The sequence below is a fragment of the Eurypyga helias genome, unplaced genomic scaffold, assembly GCF_000690775.1.
Source record: "Eurypyga helias isolate BGI_N326 unplaced genomic scaffold, ASM69077v1 scaffold18155, whole genome shotgun sequence".
Lineage (NCBI taxonomy): Eukaryota > Metazoa > Chordata > Aves > Eurypygiformes > Eurypygidae > Eurypyga > Eurypyga helias.
Window position 1 is genome coordinate 23,323 of NW_010252289.1, and position 15,103 is coordinate 38,425.

At 53.3% G+C, this 15,103-nt stretch overlaps 1 protein-coding gene across 1 annotated transcript in view; it reads right to left on the bottom strand.

Moving 5' to 3' along the window:
* The window catches only part of PEMT (phosphatidylethanolamine N-methyltransferase), a 37,685-nt gene that overhangs the window by 13,581 nt on the left and 9,001 nt on the right, over positions 1-15,103 (bottom strand). The window contains exon 2 of the mRNA XM_010152326.1: positions 3,832-3,947. Coding sequence (XP_010150628.1) covers positions 3,832-3,947 — 116 coding nt within the window. The remainder of the gene's footprint in view (positions 1-3,831; positions 3,948-15,103) is intronic.

Consider the following 15,103-nt stretch of genomic DNA (forward strand, 5'->3'; position numbering starts at 1 on the left):
TGCTCGTCGCGGGGTTTTGCACCGCTGCAAGGTGCCAGCTCACCATGCGGGATGCCAGTCCATCCCCCATGCCCGAGGTTTTGTTCCTATTGGCAAAAGGAGGCAACGGGGGTAACACCATCCAGTGATGCCCAGCAGTACACCCCACAACAAAAGATCTTGTCCCTTTGAAAAAAAACAACCCAAACAACACTAAAATCATCCTGCCGATCCCACCGGTAATTGCTATCCCGGTCATCATCTTCACAGCTTCTTCTGCCAATAATGACTTGGCTTTTCTGCCAGTGTGAGTGTTATTTAGGTCAGTTGGGGACTGTGGCAGCTTCCCCCTCCCTCTCATTTCAGCTGCCCAGCTTCCTCATCCGGATGCCCAGCATCCATCCATCCCCCTCCCTCACCTGGATGCCTGGCATCCATGCCAGCGAGGGCAGGATGGGCTGCCTGGGGCTTTCCCCCCGGAGAGCCACCAGCGTGACTCGGAGGGGACATCGGCTCCATCGGGCCACACTCAATTCCCATCATCAAACTTGGTCACTTCTGCACAAAAGGTCACGTGGTTCTCGGTTCGATACCGTTCGCGGTACTAGCTCACAAATTAAATAGCATCGAGCGTAAAGGCAAGCGGCACTACCGGGCAGTGACAAACAACCCCTTCCCTGCGCAAAATCCCGCTCCAGGGTGGATTCATTTTCTTGGAAGCGTCAGCTCCGAGTGAGAAGCCCGTCCACGCAGGAGGCAAAACCCGGCGGGTGGCATCAATGAAGATTTCACATCGGCTGGCTGTGTGGTACCCACCGAGCTCAGCCTCTGCGCAGCTCACTGCCACGGAGGCATCACGGCTCCGGGCACCCCAGGACCCTTGCATGTGCAAAACCCCCCTTTACGGCTCAGGCAAACACCCGGAGACCCTTCAGGTGGGAAGTTCATGAGCTCCTTGCGTCTCAAACCACCTGCACACGCCTGTCCCAACACGGGGAGTTTGCCGGGGTGTGCAAAAGGCAGCGACAGCGGCTCATTGCAGAGCTGATGCAGACATGTCAACATGCAAAGATGCCAACAACGCGGTAAGACAGGAGAGAGTGACACTGGATGCAAGGCTGGGGGACAGGGAAGGTTGTCATGTCCCATGTCACGCAGATAACAGCCCTAAACAGCCAGGGTAGCGCAGACAGGGTGGATAGTTCAGAAGTTCAGGAATTGTTTTCACAGATAAGAGCCTCGGTGATGGAAGTTCTCTGCTTCTTGCAGAAAGAACATGGCTGTAATGAAAATAATCACTGCACCAAAGCAATTAAGGATGTTCGTCTTGTGTAGTTGACTAAGCATGTCCCATCTGGTCACAGGTCATTCTGGGTTGCTTCTCAGAAGCCAATACAAGGCTGATAACGAAGCTCAGAGCTGGGAAGCACCTAATTGCTTAATTGAGCTCAAGGCATTCCTCTTACACCCAAGCTATCCCTTAGGAGCATCACGGCACTGAACTGGGGACAGGACCATGGCAGAGACCCCTGCGTGGGGCGGGTGGTGAAGCATCACACAGCCCCGCTCCTCGGTGCTTTCAGCCGCAACGCCAACTCACTCCCAAAGTTTCTGCCTGCTCTGCCCTCAACTTGGAGCCTTTCAAAAATTCAGCTGCAATAAGGAAGCATGTTTTAAAAAAAGAGAGACAACCCGTGGGCTCCTTAGTGGCTCCCTGGCAGCCCCCATACACATAAAAAAGCCCCCAGAGCACCCAAGAGAGGCATTTTAAAGGCTGGATTACAGCACTGGGGGTGGAGGGACCCCCCGAGGCTGCCTTCTTGCTCGCTATCAGCAGCCAGCATGCTCTGTGCAAGCAACCCTGACCACCGCACGCAGCCACAGCTTGCACTTTGCCAGCTGGATTGCCTCCGCGGGGCTGAGGAAGGGAAAACCTGCTTCCATCAATGTGCTGAGTATAAGGGACTGAGAAAATAAAACAAAGGGAAAAGTGAAATAGTGAGAGCAGGTGAGACACATCCCTCCCGGCATCACTGGCCACTGAGATGATAGTGCCTGTGTTCTCCTCTCTGGCCAGCCAAACCCCAGTTTGGACCCGATATCTCCAAGCAAAAGCAAGGGACAGAATGAATCCAAACATCCTAACCTCACCAGGCTTGAGCAATGAGCCCCAGGCAACTTGGAGGGCTCACTGAGCTGGGAATAGAGCAAAGCCAGCGTTGATGACACCCCTGAAACATTCCCGTCCCTCCCACAGTTAAGGGCTTGCCTTGCTTGAACAGCCTCCAAAGCCTGCGAACCAGCGCTTGGGTCAACGTCAGTGCCAAGAAAAGGGAATAACCCAACCATGTTGAAACACCTGGTTAAATCAAACTTCACGTTGCAATCATCTGAGATGACCTTGGCCCATCGGAGTGGACTGGCAACTCATGCAGTTCTGCTGGGGGTAAGCTGCCCCATCTTCTAGAGCCTCTTCTCCAAAACCAAAGTCCAAATGGGGCTTTTCCAGCCTCCTGGGTTAACCCTGATGTTTCCTTCAGAGCCCGACTCACGGCCCACGCAGGCAGAGCCACCCCCAACAAGCCCCAGAGCACTCACAAACTCATGACAGTGCAGAGCCAGCATGGCTGGCGATGCCAGCCCTGGTAGGGCACTGTGGGGTCCGCAGGGGGAAAGCGAGATGCAGAGCTGGGACAGATGAGGGTGTCTCTGGCTCTCCCAGCAGCTCCCCATCAGTGCCTTGCTGTGACCCAGCGAGCCTCCCTGACCCAGGAGCCAGCAGGACCACTGGGAGCGGAGGCTGTCCCTCCATCACCTGGGGTTTTAATTAAAGGCAGGCAGAAGGCTTTGCATTACTTCCCAGATAAGCGACTGTGCCATTTGTGCAAGAGACAGCGGAGACATTGCCCAGCAAAATCCAAACCTGCTGTGTCACCAAGACATCAGCAGAAGACACACATGCCCTCTGCATTGCCTGCATTCAATTACAGTCCCATTCTTCACGAGCTTTCTTACAGTTTCTGCAATAAGCAGTAGCTGGGACAAACACAGAAGGGCAAGGGCAGGTCTCGGTGTCACTTCCAGGAAGGCAAAGCTTTTAAATACACGTACAAATTCCAATCTGAGCTCTCTGCGCTTGGGAAATTATCCAAAGTACTAAACAACCCATTAGTTCTGACCCTGGCATAACTGAATCTGGGAATTTAGTAAGAGAGTCTGTCTTTTCCTAACAGCGTTGAAGATAAAGCCTACCAGATCACAGATAAATTGCTGGCATTGAGCAAATCTTCGGCAGTAAACCTCTCTGCTGCGCTCAGAACGTCAGAGGACTTATTCCCATGGTATACGGCGCATCAGTCATACAGCACTGTTAGCTAGCACAGGTGGTATTTAGAGATCGAAGATAAGAGTTTAAAGAGACTGTTTGCTAAGTGCACAGATAATCCTGCTCTTCCACACAGGAAACCGCGGCTTCTTCCAAACAGGTTTAATTTCGTTTATGATTTTCACGAGAAAATTAAAAAAAATTCTGCTGTTACATATGATCCATCCTCTGCAAACAGCCCTCCCATCACCCGGGCTGCTCACAGGGCAGGGAAAACCGTCTCCAGAGAGTGGAGCAAGGAAACCGGCGGCACTCAGCGCTGCAGACACCGATGGCTTTGGCCACGCTGCCGCATCCCTCGTCCGTACGACAAACCCTGGAATCAACCTGCTGCTGGCTGGAGGCTTCCAACCATATAAGATAGGTTGGGGCTGGATCCAGCACTGCAGAGCTAATATCCCTCATCCCCCCAGCCCTGCAGGGACATTTCTTTGCAGGGATACGTAGCGACAGGGTTAGCTCCTTACCAATGGCTCCGCACACAGTTAAGCATCAGGATAACAGCGCCCAGGCAGTAGCAGGCAGCATGCGGAGAGCCGAAGGCTCGGCTGAGCGCTCGCGTTTTGTGCTCCCATCTGGCTACCTGAGGAGACAACAGAAAACAGAGTGGGTATGCGGGGGGGTGCGCGCTGCCCCAGGAGCGAGCTCCACGGCCTCGGCCCTGCGCAGGGACGCACGCCGTCTGTGTGGCTTTGTAAGAAGCAAGCGGGGGCTGCTGATGGGACGTGGCTTAAACCAAGCCTGGGGATGAAAGCTCCTTCTCCATGCCAGTCCCTGCTAGTGCTTGCAGTGCCCTGCTCACCAGGCTCATGGAAAAAACCACCCACACATCAGTTTTGGGAACACATGGCTTGGACAACATACATCTGACAAGGCTGAGAGCATTGCTGTGGCCACCAAAGCCAACAGGCCCCTGCCAGAGGGCCTACTATTGCTCTCCTGGAAAGAAAACAGAACCCTGAGTAGAGAATGGGCCACAGGGACACCCAGCTCTCATTTTTTAGGTTCTACCATCTCCTGCATCCAGCTGTAGGGATCACACCTGGCAGGAACAACCCCTCCTCACTCACTTCCAGCAAAGTTTGTGAGCAGTTCCCCAAGCTTCCCCCCCAGGTAAGACCTGCCAGCTTAGCCCAGAGAACTGCTCCCCTTGTACAGGCTGAACCAACTCACCTTCATTATCACTCAGCAACTGGAGCCAGTAAGGGCTCATCCGCACTCCTCACCCAGCCCGGCTGTCCCAACGCCAGCTACGCAGTCAGCATCCCCCCGGAGGCATTAGCATCCTTCACAGCACGCTTCTCTCTGGCTGCAGTTTTCAGCTCTGCAGAGCAGCAGAACCAGATGGGCCCCCACCCAAAACACCTCACAGCTGAGGAAGTACCCTCCCACCCTGGGAGGCTGCAGCACGCAGGTGGCTGGAGCTACTCCCAAAATCTGCAGGACTGGATCCACCCAAGTCACCCAATCCAGGACCCTCATTCCCAAGCTGATGAAAACCCTTACAGCTACTCTTGTTTTCCACTTTTCCTGTATCCCTTGGAAGGCTGCTGTGGTATTTATCGCCTCTTTTAGGCTCCGTTTTCCAGCGCCAAGCCTGGGGTTTGGATCAGACCCTCAGTTCAAGCCAAGCAGAGCACACCTGGGCGATGGGGCGGGAGGGGGGAGTCAGCAGAACATCTTGGCACCAATTTGCTTCTCAGACACTGCCGGCATTTCATTAGCTTCAAATGCACTTCACTCCCTCGCACAGAGCCTGGGCCGCTTCCGGAGGCACCTGCAACCCAGTTATTCATCTGCTCTGAATGCACTCGGTCGTTTGTCAGCTCTGTTTGAGCAGAGAAAGGCAGCTTTGCAGGTCCTGCTTTCTCCTCAGGCTGATGCAGAAGCACAAAGTGCTGCTGGTTGAGGGGGTGGGTGGGCTGCTGGCTTCAGGAGGGGAGACCGATGATAAACCTCTGATAAGCAGGGTACTGATTTCACACGCTGAGAGCTGATTCAATTAGTTATGCAATGATTGCTCTGAAATTACAAATCCACTCATGACAGAAAGAGCTGCTTCACTGCCTTTTTTCTGGCTGGTATAAATAGTTTGTATTCTAAATTGAATTTAAAACACTGTGCGTCATGCTGCTGCTAAAATGGGAGCTGCTGTTGGAGCGCGGCGAGAGGAAGAAATGCAGGGTGAGTTACCACCTTTGAAAAGCAAAGAGAAGTGACCATACAGGTGACTGAGTCACAGATGGAAAAATGCAGCCACGTGCCAGTTATCTGTACCAACTTCCTAATTCCCTGGAAATTATTCTGGCGGTGTTCGCCTGGATGGCAGCTCCTGGCTGGCTTAGAGAGCTTCACAAAGCTGCTCAGCCGGCGGCAGAGCCGAGGCTGAAAAGGCATCACCGCTGGGATCGGAGGAGAGAGCTTGCCTGGGAGCCATGGAGGCAGCTGTGTAATTGCCCTCGCCTTTAGAAAAGCACATCTGGGCAGCTACGGGGCGTGGGGACGTGTTTCTGAGCCCTTCGGAGCAGCAAGCTGGCTTGGCTGCATTGGGATTGCTCCCAGCACAGCCCGGCTCGTGCTGCATCACGCTGCTGTCACCTCCCCGGCTGGGACCCAGGCACCAAGTTTTATTTAGCTGGCACAGCTCAGAGGGGACCCCCAGGCTCCATCCCGAGCCCGTATGGGAGTCATCCCGAGCAAAGCGGAGCGGGAGCCTGCGTGGGGCTGGAAGCCCCGCAGCGATACTTCAGCAACAATTAATTTGTTCCGGTTCTGGTTCTATTCCTTGAACAACTAATTAGTTCTGGCTTGGTTCTAATTTTCTAATTTTAGTCATTTCTAGCTAATATTAGCCCTCGGTCGACGCACGGCTACGCAGCTGGCTTGATGCTTTTATAACATCATGAGCTGATGTGCTGTTATTTACTGACCGATGGATGCAAAATGCTGTCAGCATCCTCCACGGCTGAGACCAGCAGCCTCCTGGGAAGGGCTGTGGCCATTCCCGGAGTGCCGTTTGCTCTCCGAGCCAAAGCCAGCACCGTGCTACCCACGGGCGAGCACAGCATCGGAGGGGGAGAGCCCCACGCTGTGGCTGTGTGTCCTGGTGAGGGAGGGAAGGGAGTATTTTTATTTTTCTTCCAAACTCCAAGTTTGGAAACGGAGTTAATGCAAAGTTTCCTGAGTAACCCAAGGGTCAAAGCAATAGAAAAACTCAAGACTCCTTTCCCAAAGGTCCCAGCCCTCCGCTTTCGCTTTAGGATACTTGGTGAGGGCTGTAAGTAATTTTTTGAATGTTTCCCCCAATACTCGTTATTGAAATAAATCAACGAGCGGATGTGGCTGCAAAGCCGGGGAGTGCTCTTGGGTCCCATGTTCTGCCTTCGGCAGGTCGTTTCGGCGCTTGTCGGGGTAAGGCTCAGCCGGCTGATGTTCCCAGGGAATTGCCGCCTCTTCGACGTAAATTTGGGGCCCGATTTTCTACGTAACCGAACCAAGCCATCTCCCCAGCCGCTCAGGCAAGCACGTAAACAAAAATGAAAGCACCAGCACGCGTCCCCGGTGCCCATCCTGATGCAAAAATGGAAACGCTCCCAGTTTTCTTTTTTTTCAGGAAGCAAACCTTCCCGAGCCACCTCCAAGGGCCACAAATAACCATTTGAAAAGCAATTGCATCTCACGAACCTGCCTCCGCAGCTGATCAACGGGAAACGCTTGTTGCAGCTCCGTGAGCATGGCAAACCATCGCCTCTCATTAATATTTAGTATTTGTTTCAAGGAAATTGATTATTTTTGTCTGCCATCCAGGGAAGCTGGCTTTTGAACACGCTACATTTTAATTTGCTCAACCCCAGCTCTGAAATAGAGACTTTGTGCATGACTCCATTTCTATATGTGGCTCGCCCCAGAGATAGGGAACGAAACCAGATAGCCCAAAGGCTCGTGTCTGAGGGACATTTTGCATCTCGATGCTAATCAGCTGGCCTGTGTCCTCACATCGCCCCACCGCCATAGTATGTGAAGAAGACGGCGTGAGCACTAATGAATTGAGCCTTGCACCATGCCTGGGAGCCTGGGATGGATTAGCAGCTCCCTTCAACCCAAGGGAAACTGAGGCACTGGAGGGTTGAGGCGAGCGGCTGCTTCCCCGTTCTGTGGGGAGCAGGGCAGAGGGGCTGTGCCTGCATCCCAGGAAATCCTGCACCCATCGCTCACCCAGGAAGAAGCTCTGCCCACTTCTGTGGCTCTTGCCCTGGCCAAACTGTTGGCATCAAAAATATTCAGTGCCCAAGCCTGAGCTAGAGAAAAGATGGCAGTGACTAGATTATGCTTCACCCTACCTGTCTTGCAGTATTTGCTAGCAGGAAGGATTTTGCCCAATCACGTGGGGTCTAGGAAACAGCCTGCCAAGGGACTCACACATCAGAAATTCCACGAGAAGTCCAGAGGAAGAACGCTCAGCAGGATGAGCCCTGGATGCACAGATGACTCAGACCTAACTCAACCAAATCCTGTAGACAAAACTGACCTGAGGACATTTGTTACCTTTCTCCTCCAGCCTGGCCTCTCCTGTACTCCATACAGTACATAGAGTGGTTTAGGTTGGAAGGGACCTTGAAGATCATCTCCCCCTGCAAGCGCTGGGGCAGGAGAAACCCTGACTCTGGACTTAGGTGGCTCCACATGAGCATCTCCCGTTGTGGGAGCCATGCCCGGGCTAGCTCGTATCCCAATGGAAAGGCAGAAAACCTGACGTTACCCTTATTTCACGTATGGCGACCAGAGGCACCGACTTCCTCCCCTCTTACGAAAAATCCATTTTTCCTTTCTGATTTCCTTTCTGTCACTGCTTGGATACTGGAAAATGACCCTGCTTGCAGCTATTTACATCTGTCTAAAAGACAGGGAGGAAAAAGATACCCCCGAGCAGCCAAACTCCGACTGTGCTCCCAGGAGCGAGCAGGGAAGCAGAGCACAAACCAAAGCAGGCTGCGGTGTCAATGCACATCCAGCACCAGGGCTGGCTGACCTTTGCCGAATGCCAGAGGAGCCAGCCTTTCTGGCTGTCCCAAGTGACCGTGGAGGAAATGAGTGTGCCCTGACCTTATCCCTCCTACCGCAGACGGTTTATGGCCCACGTGCCGGCAGGGAAGTGCCGACAGCGCTGGTTGAACATCACAACCAGGCTGAAAGCTCCAGCCTGGGCTCTCTAAGCAAATGTCCGAGTGTTCGACGCTCCTAGATGAGAAAAAATTCTGCTTTCCTAGCAGACTGCAAACCTCAGGAGAGATGGGAAGGGAAACTGCAGGGCTGTTCCTGGGGAGGATCATGCACGGTGTGCGGAGGCAGTTGGGGCAGCTTGCCGGTCACAGCACCGAGCCCCCGGCACAGGAACGGCACCAGCCGAGGCTGGCACGTGCCCACGTGCAGTCTCATCCAAAACTCCGGCCCGCCAAGTGCCTGGCCCAGCACTGGGCACAGGCTTTCCGAAGGCATGTGCAGAAAAGGCCCCAGGGATCGGCGTGCCACTGGCAGCAGGAACATGATTAGCAGGAGCTCTGGGCAGCGAAGGCAGGAGAAAAAGAACAGAACAAACCACGGTTTAATTTGTACAAGCTGGTAATTATAGTTGCTATCTGTCTGAAATCTCTATTGAGTTTATTTAAATATGTTCTCCGTGAAGGCCATTCAGACAGGAATTATCAAGGTGTTGCAGCAGAGGAGATAATGCCATGCAGTTTTTAACAGATCAAGGGCTGATTAGGAGGAATTAATTAGCTGCTTAAACAGTCCTTGACTCGCTGCAGCAATTAGCTGTCACCTCTCCGCAGTCACGTTCCCCGTGCAGCAGCGATACGCAGCACCCATCAGCAGAACTGCCTTCCCCCCGCCGCCGGTAAACGCCGGGCCAGCCCCGGGTGGGCGCGTGGCCCCAGGAAGGTGCCCTAAATCCTGAAGGTTTAGCCGTGGCCGGGGCTCGGCAGATGGGGCAGTGATGCACCGGGCTGCCGTGACTCCCTCGCATCCGCTGTGGTGCAGCGGTGGTGCCTGGCGGCACACGTGCATCCCTTGTGACTCCCAACATGAGGCAGACAATGGATGTCTTCCCTCTTCCAACCTCTAGTGGCCCAGTCCCTTGTGCATCCCCCATCTCTGACATGCTATGAGCTACCAGTTCTCAGCTGTGCTCTACCACCGGGGCCGGCTGATCATCCAGCATCCTTAATCCCACGTGCCATCACTTGCTGTCCCTTTGGCAGGGTGGGAGCATCGCCCCCACCTCTGCCCATCTCCCAGCCTTCCCCAAGGCCTCGTCCCACCCAGCCCTGCCTGCTCCCAGCCCTGTCCTTCCCAGCAGGACCCATCTGCAGGGTGCAGCCGAGGTGGGCACCGGCTGCAGGGCTGGCTGGAAGCGGGTGCTACAGGTCAAGCACTAAACCATGGATGGATACGGCGTTGTAGAGCTGTCTGGGGCAAGCAGGCTGCGCTGACCCTGGCCCGACACTTTCCAGAGGCAGAAGGAGCTCAGGGCTGACCGTGAAACCACTTTCTGTCCCTCCCAAGGGAGCTGCCAGCTCCTGCCAGCACCCCTCCACTCTGTTTAATTGCTCCAGCCCCTCCGGCACGCACCCATGGAGCAGGAGCCGGGGCAGCGCTGCTTCTGGGGGCTGGGCAAACGCTTCCTGGGGAGAGGTGCAGCGGCTCGGGACTAGCAGGATCCAGAGGCTGTTATTTCTCTGAAGGCTTCTCAACTCGTAGGAACTCAATTACAGAAAGCCAGGAGACAGTAACGGAGCCCGAAAGCTTTTTAGCACGTTATTAAAGCCCTGTGAAGCTCCCGCACTACGTACCGGAGCGGCGGCTTCCAGTTCCTGCAATTAAAACACTGAAGCGATATTAGAAGAGACAGGCACCGGCTTAACGGTTTCAAGTGAGCTGTAAGACAACGCAGGACGGAGACGCTGCCCAGGCAGCTTGTAAAGGCCTTTTTAATGGTAACGCACCACGAGAAGATGCACCCAGGGAGGGACTGGTGAGCAACGGGCACTGGGAACACGGGTGACAGCCCACGCACGTGGAGCTGGAGCAGGGCAGGGACCCCCCATGAGAGGCGGGGGGGAGGCTCTGGGCACCCCAACCTAGTGATCAGAGACCTGGTGTGCCCCAAGAGACGGGGACAGGCTGGCTCAACCACAAAAAGTCTCCCGAGGAGGCTACCCCAGTTAAGTTTTTCCCGTTTCCTCACTGGTACGATGGCAATAGCAGCTGTCAGCAAGCCGCAGCCCAGCAGGATGGCTTAGCTCATCCGTGTCTGCCAAGGGCTTTCCGTTTGGAAAGGAAGGCGTTGATTTGACTCAAGGAAGACTTTTCCATTGCCTTTCACGGGCTCTGGATGGGGGTTTGTTGTTTATTCCATCCAAAAGAAACTGCAGTGGGGTTTCGGAAAGACAAGGCGGTGCGTAGACTGGGACACTGCGGCGTGGAACAGCCAGCTGGAACGACGGGGCTGTACACCCAGGTGACAGGGAGTTTCACAGAGGGGAAAACCACACGTTTGCAGGCTCTCGCAGTGGAGCCAGTGGCTTGGAAACCACAAAAGGCTGCAAAGAAGTCAGAAGAAGGGAACTACATCCACAGGCGGAGAGCAGGGTGGGCTCCTCTCCAAAACCAAGGGGTTGGTTGTGGAGCTGCGGCGCTGAGACGAGCCGGCACGCCAAACCCTGGCTGCCCACAACGCCCATCACCCAAACAAGCTGGGTAAGAGGAGGAAACGCGAGCTGGAGTGCCTCTTCTAGTCACTCGCTCCCGACGAACGCTGAGGGGGGTCAGCGGGGTCCAGTCTGAGCACTTCAACACAGGGAGAAGAGTAACGTGACTCCACTTCTTCAGGAGTGGAAAGACGACTGGTAAAGAAACTCAGTCCGCCTGCACCATGCACGAGTTTAGCCTAAAAAATAACCCGCACCAATCCCCAGTGAAAGTACCTGGACTGAAATGGCACAGGTCACCTCAGCCTTGAGTTGGGGAAACAAAACAAGCCGGCAGGTAAACAGATAAGGGTTTCGTAAGGACTAGGTACGCTTTACCTCAAAGCCATCCCTTGAGATTACCTCCACCTGAGTCTTTACCTTGAATCCACTCATGATAAAGAGCTAGATAATAAATTTCATTTCTCTAATAGTGTTTATGTGATTTATCAAAGTGCCATCTCATTAGCTGGTTGCAATAAAAACAAGCCCCTGCTTAACGTATGCCAAGGCAGCCTGGGCCTGTCGATGTTCCACCAGCCACATCCTCTCCTCTTCAATAAAAACAAAAATGACATGGAATATGGGCTGTATTTGCTAGCAATTTCCAACACAGTTTCTCCTCAAGGCAAGGAGCTCATGATTTAGGTCCGAAGAGCTGGAAGCTGAAGGCAGGTGAATTCGAGTAATCCAGAATGAGGTGTGTTAATGAATTTTGAGGGTGGGCACAGGGAGCCCTTCCGAGCAGCTCCACGAGGGTGAAGGGGAAGGGTGATGTGCTCCAGCCACAGGGAAACAGGCTGCACGGCCCAAACCGGCTCTCCCGGCCAACAAAACCCATGGAAAAAAGTATTTGAAAAATAACGATTTCTCCAGAACGCAGCACAGGATGGGGAAGGACTGGAATCCCAGCCTGGGACGTGGTGGGGATGGCCAAGCACTGGGACGGACACAGGCTGCGTGGGGGAACAGGGAGCAGCCGCGACCCACGCAGCTCCTAATCCAGCAACACGACCCACTAAAACAACATCCCAAGGTTAGGGAAAAGCAGAGGCTGCCCCTGCACAAGTATCTGGGGGTCTGCAGGAGCCCAGAGGGTGGGCGAGAGCTGCAGATGAGCATCTCGTGCACAGGTCGGGGAAGCATTTTGGTCAGTTTTGCCAGACTTTTTTCCTCTTCTTCCACGCCCAGATGACTTGGCCCACACTCAGCTTCCCACTGCCCTCAGTTTCCATCCACAAAAATTCAAACCTCTTAATTTTATACTTTTTTCTGAAGCTGAGAGTATTTTCTCTCAGCGAAACAGGTCTGATTTCGCTCAGGCAGTCCATAGCAGGCACCTTCCCAAGCCAAGCAGAAAGGTGTGTGTTGGTCTCTCAGGCGAGTGAAACTATTCTGCCCATCTCCCATCCTGTATTTACTTATTTTTTTTCCTGTTACTCATGCCCTACTAAAAAAAGCAAAGCTGGGGAAGGAGCGTGAAGTGTTATACCCAGGGCCGCTTTTCCAAAACAGGCCGTCTACCCAAAAGACCCATTTTCAAACAAAGCGATCCAACAATAGCACTGACGGTGTTTGAACTGGCATCGATTTAGAAAGACAAGCTCTTCGCTGCACCACACTGTCAGCCAGCGCTCGCTACAAATGCCACGTTACAAGACAAATGCCTCTCTTCTTTTTTTAAAACTTCCCTTCTATTTTCGCACCTGCGCTCCGTCGCGTTCTTTCCAAATCGGGGTCTGGATCCCAGCGGATCCACAGTTCCAAGGTCAAGTCCCTCTGCAATCACTGCAGGTTTCAACGCCTTGGGTTTGGTTTTAAATGTGGGGACAAAGCTTTCTATCTTCGTCACAAAGCATTTTTCCTGCTCTTCAAAGCCTTCCAAACGATTCCAAACCTCTACCTGAAACCGCTATCGCCGCTGCAAATAAGGTCAGCCTGATTAAAGAGCAGTTATTCTAGCTGGAATAAAAAAAGGACAGCCTTCAGTAAGTGCATTCCATGTAAGAAATATCCTCTTACTGAACGGAGACGCAGCTCCACTGGCTCCAGGTAAAAGGAGATTGGGGTCACCTAACGACTCTGACATTTCTGGCAGCCTCTGATTCACTGCAAAGCGACGGTATACAGCTATACCGCAGATGGCAGCTAATTCAAGTGCCTCTTTCCTCTCCCGTATGACCTGTATTTAGTTGCAGTTCTGATATGTGTTCGGGTAGCAGGGGCCGTGTGAGCGCCCAGCTCTGTCACTGTGTCCCCAGCCAGCTGGACCCACGGCCGTGCCACTGCCTGCAACCAAAAAGTGGGGCTGGATGCTGCCGTGTTTCCAGCCGGGCAGTTCTTCAAGCTGAAGTTGCCCATGGGAGTGGAAATACTTTGGGTCTGTTGTCGTACAGATTAAACCAGAAGCTCTGGCTCACCCTACCTACAAGAGTGAGGAGAGAAGGGGATGGAGAAAGGCTGGGGACAACCAGCAAGCAGAAGCCTCTCGAGACGCAAATGCATCAATCAGCCCACAAACACACAGCGAAGGGAGAAAAAGCAGCGGAGCCAGCCCAGCACCGCCCGGCATCTTGTGTTTGATGTGAGGGTTTTCAGACCCGGGCATCATCTTTGCCGTTTGCTCTCGTTAATGGGTTTGCTTAGATTCCAGCTCAGCCCAGCTCATTAGCCACACCACTGAATCCGACACTAATTCTGGATCGCTCCTATTGCTACAAATAAATAATAAAATTGCCTCCACGCAGGGGTTGTTTTCTTCCTCTCTCCCCCTAATGCAGGCCTGGTAGCATCTCACGTATCCGTTAATGAAGTCCATTATATCCAGAGTTTCTCAGCAAGTAAAAATTACAATCATTAGCCAGTGACTGACGAGAGACAGAAACACCATTTCTGGCCCGGCTGGCAATAACAGGACGCCAAGTACACGTCCCAGCGAGTCGAGCCTCGCTCTCCCGTACTATGGTACCCAATGTTCTTCATTAGCATCTCTCTTTTTAATAGAGCAAGACAGCGTCCTGCGGCAGGTCGCAATTACACACAACAATTAATTCAGGGAGAAACAATGACGGGTGTCGCAGAGGCACATTTCTGCAGTGGGGTTGTCAGAAGGTGAAAGGGAAGATGATTAGGAACATCTGAAAGCCCTAAAACCGAAAACAAAACAACCAGAGGCACAAGTGCCATGGTAGAGGAGACTGGTTTTCTTGTGAACTGCTACGTAATTTTTGGTTTAAATAGTAAAGAAACACAGTTATTCTTTTGGTTGTAATACCCCAACGATCAGGACCGGCAGTCTCGGACCAGGACTTCCTGTGCCATTTGCGAACAACGCACAAAGCCATCTCGGCTTCTCCCAGAGCTGCAGCCGCTCTCTTGCTGCCCTTTTCTGAAATTAGGGTTTAATTCTCTGGAATAAGTCTGCTAATAAAGACTCCCAACACACCCATCCTCTGGACAGCGTGTACTCGCTCATCGCTCCCCCGGGGGCTGTGATGGGAGGGGAAAACGGGCAAAGGGGGGAGAAAAAAAATAAATACGCCTCGCAAAGCACAAAATGCAAGAGAAACCCAATACCCCTTCGCAGAGTAGTGAGAGTTCGTTGGAAAAGAGGTACTGGGTGCACCGGCGGAGCGCCGATTTTGGCTGGAGGGCCTCCAGTCCTCTCGCCGCTCGACATATCATGTTCCACGCTCTGTGTTAAGCCTCCCCTGGGAACATTTCCCACGGCACCGAGGACACGCATGTTTGCGATGCTGCCGTCGTCCCAGCGGCCAACAATAGAGAGGGACAATTTGATCTTTATGCAACGCGGGCAGCCGCGCGCTCTGTTCCCCTCTCCTCGGGGATGAGATGTTCGAACGGCGCGGCACAACAAGTAATAACAACCTGAAGGGTTAAATACAACCATCAGACCCTCAGGGGGGTTCCTACAAGGAAGCTGGGGGGGACTTTTTCCAAGAGCAGGGAGTGACAGGACAAGGGGTAACGG